Raw genomic sequence first — 12,634 nt, forward strand, 5'->3', positions numbered from 1 at the left:
GCGAGTGTTTGCACAAACTTGTTCCCTCATTGGCTTTGAGGGCTCAGCTCTGATAAGCTAGTGTCACTGACTTTAGACATTTACAAAGCTGACAGTATTACTACACAATGAAAACTGAACGGGCTTTATGTGAAAGAGCTATATTTGACCGAAGTTATTTCATTCCGATATCGCTTGTTGTCTTTTCCTAAAACATCATGTGATAGAGTGCGAACCACCATGCATGTCTCACACACTGTCAAAATCCAGACAGTGTGGGCAACGGGGAAGTTTTCCTGTTTTATATTTTGCTTTGGTTGGGTTGCATTCAGGAATTTATGTGATTTATCTGGTGTGATTGTTTTATTCCCTCAATCCTTCCAGACCCTCCTTTGTGACTCACCTGATGTACCCGCCCTACTCTCTCACCGTCATCCACTTCATTTATCAGCCCCACTCCCTCGCGTCTTTTTGTTGAGGTTTAGATTCTTAGATTTCAGCTGTGACAGTTTCTGACAAATAAAATGAACACGAATGAATAATGGAACAAAGCTAATGGGCAACTATAATAATTTCCTTTGTGCGTCAGTTCACCAAGTTAAACTCAAACTCTTGTTTGTAGGTTGTGTTTGAGAATTAATATCTATTGGATTACTCATCCATGCATTCATTCAGTAGACTCCATTACTGTAATGCTCTTTTAACTGGACTTCCCAAAAAGAGCATTAAACATCTGCAGCTCATCCAGAACGCTGCTGCTAGAGTTTTAACCCGGACTAAGAGATCCGAACACATCCCACCAGTTTTAAAATCTTTACACTGACTTCCAGTCAGTCACAGAATAGATTTTAAAAGCCTGCTGATGGTTTACAAATCCCAGAACGGTTTAGGCCCAAAATACATCTGTGATATGTTCAGAGAATATAAACCCAGCAGAGCTCTTAGATCCAAGGACTCAGGTCAGCTGGTCCAGTCCAGAGTCCAGACTAAACATGGAGAAGCAGCATTTAGCTGTTATGCTGCGAACAAGTGGAACAAACTGCCAGTGGAGATTAAACTTTCACCAAATGTAGACATTTTTAAATCCAGGTTAAAGACATTTCTGTTCTCATGTGCCTATGCATGAAATCTGCACGCTATCTTTTAACTTATCTAGACTGTTGCTTGTTTTTAAATTCATTTAAATTATTTTATTTGTTTCTCTTTATATTCTTTTATGTATTTTTAATGCTTCTTCCACTCCCTGCTGCAATGCTTTTATTTTATGTAAAGCACTTTGAATTGTTTGTACATGAAATGTTCTATATAAATAAATTTGATTTGATTTGATTTATGGGAATTATGGACTTCTTTATATTTCTTAAACCAATCGGAAAGAGTGAATCTAGCAAATGAGAAAATTAGATTAATTACTAGATGTTTTGGGTCAGCGCCTTGAGTTTGTCAGTGATTTTTTAAAATTTTTTCGTCTCTCCTTCAGCTGACAGAAATCTTTTTGAGCGGTGCAGCGGACAGATGGGAAGGTTTTCACGGTCTTCTAAGTGTCTCCACCATAAGCTGTCTTTTAATAATCACCCACTCATTGTTTAGCTTCTGTAGTTTTTATACATAAATAGTCATTTGATTGTGTACTCGAAATACACATACAGAACAGACAAAACTTTTATTACATTTTTGTCACTGATGTGACATTTGCTGTGGTCTAATATTAAAAAAAAAAAAAAAATCATGTAGATGCCCATATTTGGTCTTGAAGCTGAACCATTCTCCATCTTTTGGGCCACCGGAGTGTGTGGAGGTTGTTCTTTCACTCTCACCTTTGAACATCAGACTGAATTGAATGATGTGAAAAAAATGTGAAGCATTCTAGTCACCCTTTTTTTTTCCCCCCACCATTCTCTCTGACTACCTGCAGCCACACTCTGCCACCTTCATCTCTTCATAAAGGTATCTTATAGTGAGACGTCCATTCTCTTGATACATGATCGTGATGGGGTCAAGTGTTATGGGGACGCAGCATGCCATGTTGGCCTTCTTAGGGTCCCTGATGTTCATCAGTGTCTGGATGAGGGCATGCTTTGACGGGGCGGATTCATCCGTTAGCGGGTGGTAACACAGGCCTCGACATTCAAAGGCATCATATTCAGGAGGCGCTACAATCCAGCTGTCCCAGCCGATGTCTTTAAAGTTGACTTTGAGTGATGTTCGGCGGCAGTATTCCCTCTCTGCTTTTCTTTTCGTTCTCCGCGGGTGCTGAGCTTCCAGGATCTCATTGGGAAGTTGATCTCCTCTGTTCCAGTCGGCCCCAGAGTGTAGTAGGATTTCTTCTTCATGAAGGATCATCTCTCTTATTTCCTTCTTTGCTTCCCTCCCCCTGCTACCAAAGTCATCTGAGAAGACTATTAAAGCGGCTGAAGTATTATCTCCAACAGACATACTCATATTTAAACAGTGGGCTCCCTCCTCTGTACCACCAGGGGTGCCGCAATCCGTCCTATCCACCACTACATCAAAAGCAGTTGCGCCTTGGCTAGACTTAATCCATCTCCGAATTGCTGTGGTCACATCAAACGTCGCCCATATGCTTTGTGGGCCTGCCACCTCTCTGCCAACCAGCGGTTGCATCTGGGATGGGGAATTGTCATCAACTTCATAGACTTTGACGGTGGCTTTGAAACTCTGTGAGACGACCTTCGACCTGACATCCGGAAAGAAGAGGAGCTGCATCTGGGCAGTGGTGATCTTTTCATGACTGGGGACGCTGATGTTGAAATGTAGCCTGTACTTTGACTTTGTGCCATTTGTCACACTCTGAGTAATATCTGTTGACGACAAGAGAAAAGATCAGATTACTTTCTACCGAAGCCAGAGGGATTTTAGGGTAGACATTGCTTTCCCTTTTAAAAGGACAGAGGCCTTTTGGGTTGAGAAAACTTTAAGAAGCTTAAACGTTAGAGAGATGTTGATTTTATGGAGGCTGTAGTTCAGGAGATAGCAAGGCTTTCTTTAATTGGAAGAAAGCCGGTTCAATTCCAACTTCTACACGTCAAAGTGTCATTGGACAAGCTAGTAAATCCCACATTGCTCATTGGATAAAAGGATCTGTCAGATAAATGTAAGACCATTTATAAACTCTCCAACCAATGATAACAACTAATGTGCCAAGAAAATGTTAATCTTTCAATTTTTAAGGGTAAAAAGCATATATTAATAAGATTCATAGATAACAAGGAGCTTTGAAACAGCTGCACAAATGAGATTAAAAAAACATCCCATCCCATTTAGAGGGGAAGGATTATCTTTTTCCACGTTCATTACCCAGAAAGGTCTCCTCCCGTCAGCTACACAGATTATATTGCTACTTCCTTCAACTCCAGTTAAACTTTTTCATGTACCTTTGACAGTGAAGCTTCGAATGACATCGGATTGAGGGACTGCCGATTCATCCGAGGCATACTTGTTGTACAGCTCCACCATGAACTGAGGGGGAGAGATCTTGCTATGCTCCACTGGAACATCTGACAGGTTGAGTTGTCTCAGAAAACCCTCCTTCATGGTTCCCAAGAGGTTCTCTATTCTTGACTCCATGTCCTCTTCCTCCAGAAGGTCCTCTGACAAATGAGAGTAGAATTCCTCCAGGTCCTTGCCTTGGATGTCATTATTGAGAGGATGGCAGGTGCAGAAGCAGACACAAACCGCCAAACCCAAGCCAAGCTGTAACAGGGAGGTTCTGGAGGTCTTCATCTTGAAATGAAGTTTGTAAACCACAGAGAGGGTAGAAACTTTACCTTCTTCACGCGTCGAAAACAGACTTTGCGGTGGCAAAGTTCTAAAATGGAAATCTCTAGTGCGAGAAACACTGTCCTGATGTCCGCTCCCATGCTCCCAGAGTAAACAGGGGGACTTGTGTCATCCAAAATAGTAGCTTGGTCGTGCTTATCACTGCTGTTAATGTCTTTTTTTAAAGCTTTGTTATCATTAGAGGGCTGGCTGCTAATGAAGACACTGTAAACACTTGACGGGGATAACGAGGAAGGCGCTGGAAAATGTGAGGTTACTAACGAGCAGACATTTCCAAGAAATGCCTTTTCCTCAAGACCTTATTGTCTTGGTGCAATTTCAACATACAAATAGAACTGATGTATTAATGAAAAAAGTAATCACCAGTAGCATGACCATTGTGGCAGATAACACCAAGAGTTTCGGAGGAGTAAATGTTGTGTGGACCTACACAGTGCTCAAAACGCTTTTTCTTCTGCTGTGTACGGAGATCAGTGTTTCTAAATGGCTGAACAGCAACGTGATGCAACCAATCCTTCCACCCTGTACACAATCAGAATGCTGCTGTCGACCTCTTTTGATGGCATCACCTGGCAAAACACGGCCAGTTGCTGCTTAAAACACCTTCTAAGCCCATTAGAAAGAAGAAAGTATAACTTTCGGTGCTCTTAAGGGATTCTACTAAGCAAAAGCCGACCAGAATGCAGTGTTCTCCGATGAGCAACAGATGAAAGAACATTTTTTTTAAAAAGGGTTCGGTGGGAATCTATAACATCTGAAAGCAGCCATCATTTCACACCACCAGCAAGTGGAACCAAGACCTGATTGACCGTAGATGTATGATGGGAAAGAGAGACTACACTGCATTCTTGTGGGGGTTTTGAGCCCTGACCACAAGCCAGTGTGTGTGGGGTTGCTGGCCAATCTTTGGAATTTTTGTCTTTCACTCATCCAGTCACTTAGTTGATGCATGCTGGGTTTCATAAAAATGCTTTCAATGTGGCCCTTTCATGCTTTTTAAGAGTTCCCCTCAATGGAGTTATTCAGTAATGAAAGCAGACAACAAAAATGCACTGGCGTGAATACAGCAAATAATGTAGGAAAGCAAACACGGAGGAGAAAGCTGGAGGGAATTCTCAAGTGAAACTGTGGTCATTTGATTATCGGCATGTGAAAAACGATGGCGTAAAAATGTGTTAAAGCATGTTTGCATAGTTGTCGGACAAATGATTGTTTACTGATGATCAACATATACACATATGTCAATATTTAGTTCCAAGTTTTGGGTTTTCACGTCAAGAAATTCAGAAAATATTCAAGTCTTTGTTCTTGTCAAGGTACTTTAAAATGATTTTAGTTTATTTAGTTTTTTTTTGGTTAACTTATAAATATCACTGTCCTGATTTCTATTGTTCTTTTAAGCTACATGGTGGCATAAAAACAACGTGAATGAGCGTCTATCGCTACCATATAATGTTGGAATTAATAACATGCTAATGTTTATTAGCAATAGCATGTAATTAATTATCATTATGCTAACATGTCACCAGCTAGCATTTGTGTTTCTGCTGTTTGGTACCTAGAAAATTTAGAATTTTTTTTATTTTCTCATAGCCTCAACAAGAGGTGTAAGATGATAATGTTAAACTATAACAAAAGAACTCGCTAAAACAAACCGAAACGCTCCATAAACTCAATTCCACACTAAATTGATGAATCATCTGATCCAGTGACAATAAACAACTGAAATTCTGTTTTTTGTCTTCTTTTTTTGGCGTAACTTCAGAAGAAGAGCTCCCACTTTGGAGAATCAAATGGGATTCCTTACAGCAAGACAACACAACTGCTGCTAAGACAGGGACAACAGAAGAGTACATTTTTGCCATTTGAAACAACTTAAAAATGTAATGGCGGTTTGTGTGAATCATATTGTGAACTTCGAACATGTCACTCTTGCACCAGACAGTCACACGAACTGTGGAATATGTTTCAGCAAAGACATTATCGCGGCAGTGACAAACAATTCTCTAATGCGAAAGCAACTCGGTGTGAAAAGAGGTTTCTGATGCCTCAGTTGTATTCGTTGGTAAATATGTGCTCCTCTTTTGTCGGCTTGGCTCGGCTGATATCCTTGCCTGATTCGCCAATCTGAGACGATACTTGCAGCTGTCCATTGAAGGGAAGACGCTGCCTAGTCATAAGCACAAGCTTAAAAAATTATCTTTTTACTAAGAACTAATGAAAAATATTGTGATTTATTCTGAGTTTTTTTTGGGCCTGCATTTTAGTGGGAATAGGCTTGTTCAGAGGAGAAACTCCGTCAGGATGCTCAGTCACTTGGCTGTTCAAAAACTGTTATTTAATTAAAAAAACAAAAAACCTGATTATCGTTGTACATCAATAAACATACATAAGAGCTTTACTGTTACACTTTTCATAAAACCTTAGTCTGAGAGTATCTTTGACTATATGTACAATTCATTTTCTTCATACCGAGCATAAAATATAATCTGTTAAAGCACACTTCCTATGACTATTTAATCACACATTATAGCTGCATAGTTATGAGGATACATACACAACCCTTTTAGCTACTATAGAAATCTACTATTGTTACTGTACATATCACTAACTGTACAAGTCATTTTGACAAGCAATGTTTATTTACTAAAGGGAAACACTGAATAAACCACAGGAGGTGCAGTATGTATTTCAATCCATGCTCTGAAGCCCCTTCCACTTCCAATAAACACACAGCAGGTGGCAGCAACGCACTGTTTCTAACCTGTGATGCAGCAGACTTGCCACACAACACTTGACATGCTGGAACACTCGGTGGGCGACAAAATACGTTCTTTATATACAAGATATAAACAAATAGCTACTAAAATTAGTTGCATGCATGATAAAATGCTCAGTGTGTCACTCACACCTGCAGTGCCACATCACAGAAGTACCACACGGTTGGAATTACGCTACAATATTTACACGACAAAAGGGTGGTCAATTTCGAGGAAACTGAACATGCTGCAACCTCTGTTTCTGAAAGTCCTCCTCGGAATGCAGCTTTCCATTTTGCCATAACTTCATAGGTGAAAATGGAAGCTGAAGGAAACAGCGGAAAAAAACTGTTGAAGAGCTCATCTACAGCTGAGCACAAACGGCTAATAAATCAGCAGAGGTTTCTGCGCAGGCCATTCTTAGAGGAGCCTGAGCAGATCCCAAAACGAGGCCCACTTGAGTCCAAGCTGACCACCTGAGCGTATCCTTTTCAAATACAAAAAGGGGAGAGAAAAAAACACTTGAAAAATTGTTCCAAATGTAAAATGGGAACAGAAGAGGACTGAAAAAGCTTTATCAACAGTCAAAGGAAATGTGATCCACCTGCAGGGGCTCTGTACTCAACCCCTCAATGTCCAGCTAGTCAACGGAGAGAATTACAAAGACGGGTTTCTTTAAGGGCACTTCCTCGGTCATTCTTTGAAGACGGGGAGAAAATACATGAAAATAGACCAAGCAATGAAAGACATCTATGCAGATTGTTAGAAAAGTAGGAGAAACTCGAGGCAACGTCCAGCCATGCCAGAAACCAAACAAGTTCAAGAATTCAGTAAGAAAGTTATTCAGACTTCCTCAGGTGTCCTTGTGGAGTCTTTCCACAGCTGTTCTTCCCTCTGACATGCGCCTTCCTGCACATCCTGAGTCTATACTAGCGTCTTTCTCCCCGTCTCTCATCTTCATTCATCACAGCTTCCGGTAGCTTGGATGGCCCTACAGACAGGCACACGTATCCACAGACATGCCGGGGTAAACCTTCAGCACCATATTCCTGTCTGGGTCCAGGAATAGAATACTGAGGGGACTCATCTTGTCTGGAACACAACACGGCTCAGGAACACCGGGGACGATCCCCACGGCCCTGACGATACTCTGAATGGTAGCATGATTGGATGGACGTGCCACCTGAGGAAGAAAAGAGTGCAAAACAGAGGCAATTATTACTCCAGCGACTGAACGAGAAACGTTTAACCCTTATAATTAGTATCTGAAATGTTTTTCATCCGTATTTCTGTCCCTTCTTTTTGGCTTTTAACTGAAAAGCAGATGACATTTGTAAAAAAAAAAAAAAGAAAAGAAAAAAAAGATCTTTATTCATACGGACACATCTCCTGCCTCACTGACAAGTTCATTCTCAGTGTATGTGCACTGGTGGATTCATGTTTTTACTTGCGTTTGTTGCAGTTTGAACCATAGTTAAAGGCAGGGTAGGGGATCTTTTTCTGGAACATTTTTTTACATATTGCTTGAAATACTCTTCACACCCCCATTGCAACCAATTAATTAAAAGTTTTGACACAAATATGAAAAGTTTTAGTGGCTTCTAGAACGTACAATCTAGGAAAAACACTATCCAATCATATTGAACGGACCGTTAACGATGATTGGATTCTGATGCCGTCTATCAAACTGCAATCTGCTCCTCCCTCCCCCTCCTTCCCAATGTGCGTGTACCCTGCTACGTGAACGAATTACGCGTGTCCAGAAGCTTGGCAGGAAGCTAAACTAGAGCCAGCTTGGCTAGCACCTAGCATTATTAAACGTATAGTTAGCATATACTAAATACTAAATACTAAATACGGCAACGATCGATGCTTGCTGTCAGAACAGCGCTCGTGCACCTTCGTGCTCGTGCGCGTTCATGTACTCTAGAGGCGTGCCTTCGGGGGGAAAGTGAAGAAAAGGGTTGGGACTTTTTACCTGTGTATTTTCAAAATGCTGCTTCGCTGGACTCAAAATCCAGGATCTCCTACCCTACCTTTAACTTCACAATTAGTTTCTGATGTCACAGATCGTGCTAATACGTTCGTGTGTAAAACTGCCCCTGCCTCATTACCCCGCAGATCATTGTAAGACACAACCCTCTAATTCCATTAACATAAAAGTTAAGTCTCTTTGGCTCACTTTAGGTATGGGGAATCCACAGGTCCCGGCGCAGTAGTAGGCATCAAAGGACTTTGGCGCCAGCACCCACTCATTCCAACCGATATCAGCAAAGTCCACCCTGAGGTAGCGCCTGGAGCAAACCCTGGGCTCGCTCCACTGTCTCCTTCTCGCCTTCTTCATTGTCCTCTCATCAAAACTCAACACCTGGGGCTTACTCATGCCCTCGCTGCTCACCTGGCCATGCTTCCTTCCCGCTTTGCCTGCAGCTTTGGCTTTGGCTGGGAAATACGTGTTCTGCCAGAGTTCGTGGTTTTTCAAGGTGCTGAAATGGACTTCGGGGATGTCGTTGGTTTGGATCTGCAGATGAAGATCTCTCCGGATCCTTGAAGCGGAGTTCGAGGCAGACACGTCTTCCCCGACAGGAAAAGGTCCGTACCTCTGAAGTGACAAGGCCACGCTGTTCGGCTCATCTATAGCTTGATCATCAGCGTAGAGCAAGATGTACGGCAGGTTGGCTGGAGAGAGTCGCTCTTGGCCATGAGCAGCTCTCTGCTGAAACCGTGCTGCTTCGAAAACTGTATCAAACTCCACCGTGATCCCAAGCTCCTTAACAGCCTTGGCGTGTTTCACCATCGCAGTTACATCCCGTGTTTGCCAAGAGCCTTTCTTGAAAGATGCAAGCGTTATGTTTCCAAGTGGCGTTGCAAAAGCATTGGTCGGGGAGGATCCATAGAAAAGGAGCTGTGAGGGGGGAGGATGGGAGTGCTGTGGGGCGCCAGATGGGTGGCGGGGCTTTCGGAAACGCCACGGTCTCTGGTGGTGGCGGGGTCGCTTGTAAAGAAAGTGAAAAGAGGCGAAAAGGATGATCTCAGAGTTTTGGAGGGAGGACAGGTTGAACTGGAACACGTCTTTGCTGTGCGAGACTCCTAAAAGGAATCAGAAGAGAAATCACAAGGCTGGCAGGAAAAGGTCATCATACCAACTCTCTTCTGTCTTCACCACTTTTCACATGTACACATATAAAACAGGTGCTAAAACATCAGATAAGCTGCCTTGAACCTGTTCTCATCTTTATTCTTCTTTATCGCCTCATCCTGTCGGGTCTGACCGAAATGAATAACAGCACCTAATATATCATGCACAACATGTTGCTCAACACATCTGATCGGCATAGGCAGCAGCAGCAGCATGGAAAAATATTAAGTGCTGCACGGTTAAGCGGCTGCCTCATGCACAACTAAAAACCTCATCCCAGATAGCAATACTCTTGAAGTTGAGCCTCGTCTCCTGCACTTCCACCCCAGCCTGAAAGACAAACATCGGGTCGGTCCAGTAGGTCTGTCGCAGGCATATGGAAGTGCTTACTGGAGAAAGAGCTCCTCTGAGGCTTTTTTGCTGTGCAGCCGGTGTCTGGCTGCGATAATAGGCTCTTGTCTAACACCTAGGCTGTAACAGCTACTGGGGAACTAACAGTGTTTGACTCTTTAAGTCTCCCAGTACAGTAAATCACAAGACTGGCGGAGCACAGAGGTGAAGACGTTTAGCCCAAAGGGAAGCAGGGTTTGCTCTACGACTGGCAAAAAACACCTGTACTTTGGATGTGTAGGATGGCGAAATATCAAAGATCAGATCTTTTTTTTACGGTTATTTTTGGTTTGTGACCTTAAACCTTTCAAGTTTAAGGTGTACTCACTACCCTTAGATCAGCATTTTCCTTCTTTAAGAAGTCGATCTGTGACTGAAATGAAAACTGGAAAGCCTCTTTAAACTGTACAAACCTTGAAGTTTTATGTAAGGGCAGAAATTTCAATCTTTAAAAAGATAAATAGGCAGGAAGGTGTTATTACCCAAATATCAATTTTCGTTTCAAAAGCTACTCGATGTAAAAGCTGTTTTTTGTCAATTTCTTATTCATTGTGAGCTTTGATTTCAGAACTATATCAGTTCTGTGACTATTCCCAACATATTTAAGTAAATAAACCAATTACGTTACTAATTCGAATGCCTATTCTTTAAATAAATGAATCAATTCTGTTTTAGTTCATCAAAAACAGTGTGAATTAGATCAATAACCCGAGAGGTGGGATTTTTTTTTTTTGTTATACAAGTGAGAAACTACTTTCTGCTCAGTTCTGTAACTTTGTCAGAGACAGCGGCTGTGTGATCACTCACTCGGGACAGCTTTAAAGCTTCTCACGGTGTTTCCCTCCCTCTGGCTCTGCGGCTCTTTACTGTACTTCTCGTACACTTTGAACATGTTGACGGCGACCGCGTCCCGCTTTGGGCTCTCATGCGCAAAGACGCGCCGCTCGGCGGCCGCTGAGGCGTCTCCCCCGCGAAGCGCGGCTCCTTCAAGACCCTCAGACGGGAGGTGAGCCCCGCTGGACTCGAGTATCATCAATAAATTCAGCACGTGAAAAAGTCGGCTCCCCATGGCCGATGACCTGGAAGGCGGTTGAGTCAAAAAGAAAAGTAGGGAAATTGAAGACAGACTCAAAGAGATGCTCCGCTTTCTCGTTTCTGCTGACTGATGCCCGCTCAACTCCAAGCCGGTGTCCAGGCCAGGTAGTAAGACCTCCACGGTTCACGGTCTACAGCTGTCTCTGAGATGGGGAGGAGACGCCGGGGTAAGACGCATGCTGCTGGATGACAGATGGTGACGCGTCTGAACGCATAGCCAACGAGAGCCAGGCAGCCCATTAGGTGGACTGCTTGTGAGCATTGAGTGGCCGCAAAGTTTAGAGGTGCCGCAGGACAGCGGCAGCGTCCACTGAAAATACATTTATTTACAGGAAAAGTCACACATTGCAGATTGCTGCACTGCACAAAACCCATCAAGTCCAGGCCAAGATAGCCTGTAAGCGGGTTCAGGGACATTATTGATAGGCTTATACATATATTTGGCGCTGTTTACCAAATTTGCTGAAAGCGTCCATCAGTGAGATCCTAGAGTGGGAAATCTGTAAAAAAGAGTAAGTTTGGAAGAAGGTTATGGCGGTGTATTGGGATGATATTATACACAGGGCCGCTGACAGGTTTGGCTGGGCCCGGGACAAAATTCTCTGAATGCCCCCCCCCAGCAACCCACCCACACCACACCCACCTCTACTTTCCCAGTCTCTCATTTATTGCGGATAAACCAAAAAGATTATTTACCACTTTGCCTGGATATGGATATGAACTGAGTGGAGTTATGGCTTTCAAAATCCTATACCACAATAAAACTCACGCTATTTTATTCATTTAGAGCTCATAAATTGCACATTTCATCAACCATTTTTCACTTGACCAAGGGAATCATGTTAAGGGTACTTTTATTTATCGCCAGACCCGCGTGTATGTCCGCTGAACTTTCTGAGAATTCAGGGAACAAGGCGGAGCCCATTCATCTGGCGAGTGTCAAGTTAAATCAGTCTAAACAAAAGTTACAGGCTACCCCAAAACGTCACGTTTATAACCCATGCGTTACATTCAACTCTATCTAAATGGCAATTTCACACGTTGCTATGTCTATACTGGCTTATTTTAAACAAAATAAGGTTAAACCAGAGCCGCGTTACACTGGCTGTCACTCAGCTGACCGAGGATGATTCTCAAATCAATTCAGCCTGATTGGCGTACGTGCCTGAAACATTTGGACATATTTGCGGACTAATGCGCATATTTCTTTTTTTTTTTTTTTTTTTTTGGGCCCCCCCCCATTCCTGGGCCCGGGACCAAATACCCGTTTGTCCCCCCCTCTCGGCGGCCCTTATTATACATCATGATATGTAGAGTTTATATAATTTTACTCTATCTACCATTATGTTAACGTTTGTTTACAAAGGGTGATAAAAAAACAACAACAAAAAAACAACATTTCTCTAAATCCTCATACATTTTAAAGCCAAAAACCAAGACCGCTTTTGAGAGCAGTAAGCAGCCTCTCCTC

General features: G+C 42.6%; 2 protein-coding genes across 2 annotated transcripts; both read right to left on the bottom strand.

The window, feature by feature from the left end:
• Positions 1 to 1,884: 1,884 nt before the first annotated feature.
• Positions 1,885 to 3,860, bottom strand: gdf2 (growth differentiation factor 2). Its single transcript, XM_075457804.1, has 3 exons — positions 3,768 to 3,860; positions 3,375 to 3,693; positions 1,885 to 2,801 (listed from the first exon to the last, which is right to left on the bottom strand). Exons 1-3 carry the CDS (start codon positions 3,858 to 3,860, stop codon positions 1,885 to 1,887), a joined length of 1,329 nt encoding a protein of 442 aa, XP_075313919.1.
• Positions 3,861 to 6,248: 2,388 nt separating this feature from the next.
• On the bottom strand, positions 6,249 to 11,216 carry gdf10b (growth differentiation factor 10b). Its single transcript, XM_075457384.1, has 3 exons — positions 10,876 to 11,216; positions 8,722 to 9,629; positions 6,249 to 7,722 (listed from the first exon to the last, which is right to left on the bottom strand). The coding sequence occupies exons 1-3, from the start codon at positions 11,135 to 11,137 to the stop codon at positions 7,531 to 7,533; spliced, it is 1,362 nt and encodes a 453-aa protein (XP_075313499.1). The 5' UTR covers positions 11,138 to 11,216; the 3' UTR covers positions 6,249 to 7,530.
• Positions 11,217 to 12,634: the final 1,418 nt, after the last annotated feature.

This window comes from Odontesthes bonariensis, chromosome 23 (genome assembly GCF_027942865.1).
Source record: "Odontesthes bonariensis isolate fOdoBon6 chromosome 23, fOdoBon6.hap1, whole genome shotgun sequence".
NCBI classification, from domain to species: Eukaryota; Metazoa; Chordata; class Actinopteri; order Atheriniformes; family Atherinopsidae; genus Odontesthes; species Odontesthes bonariensis.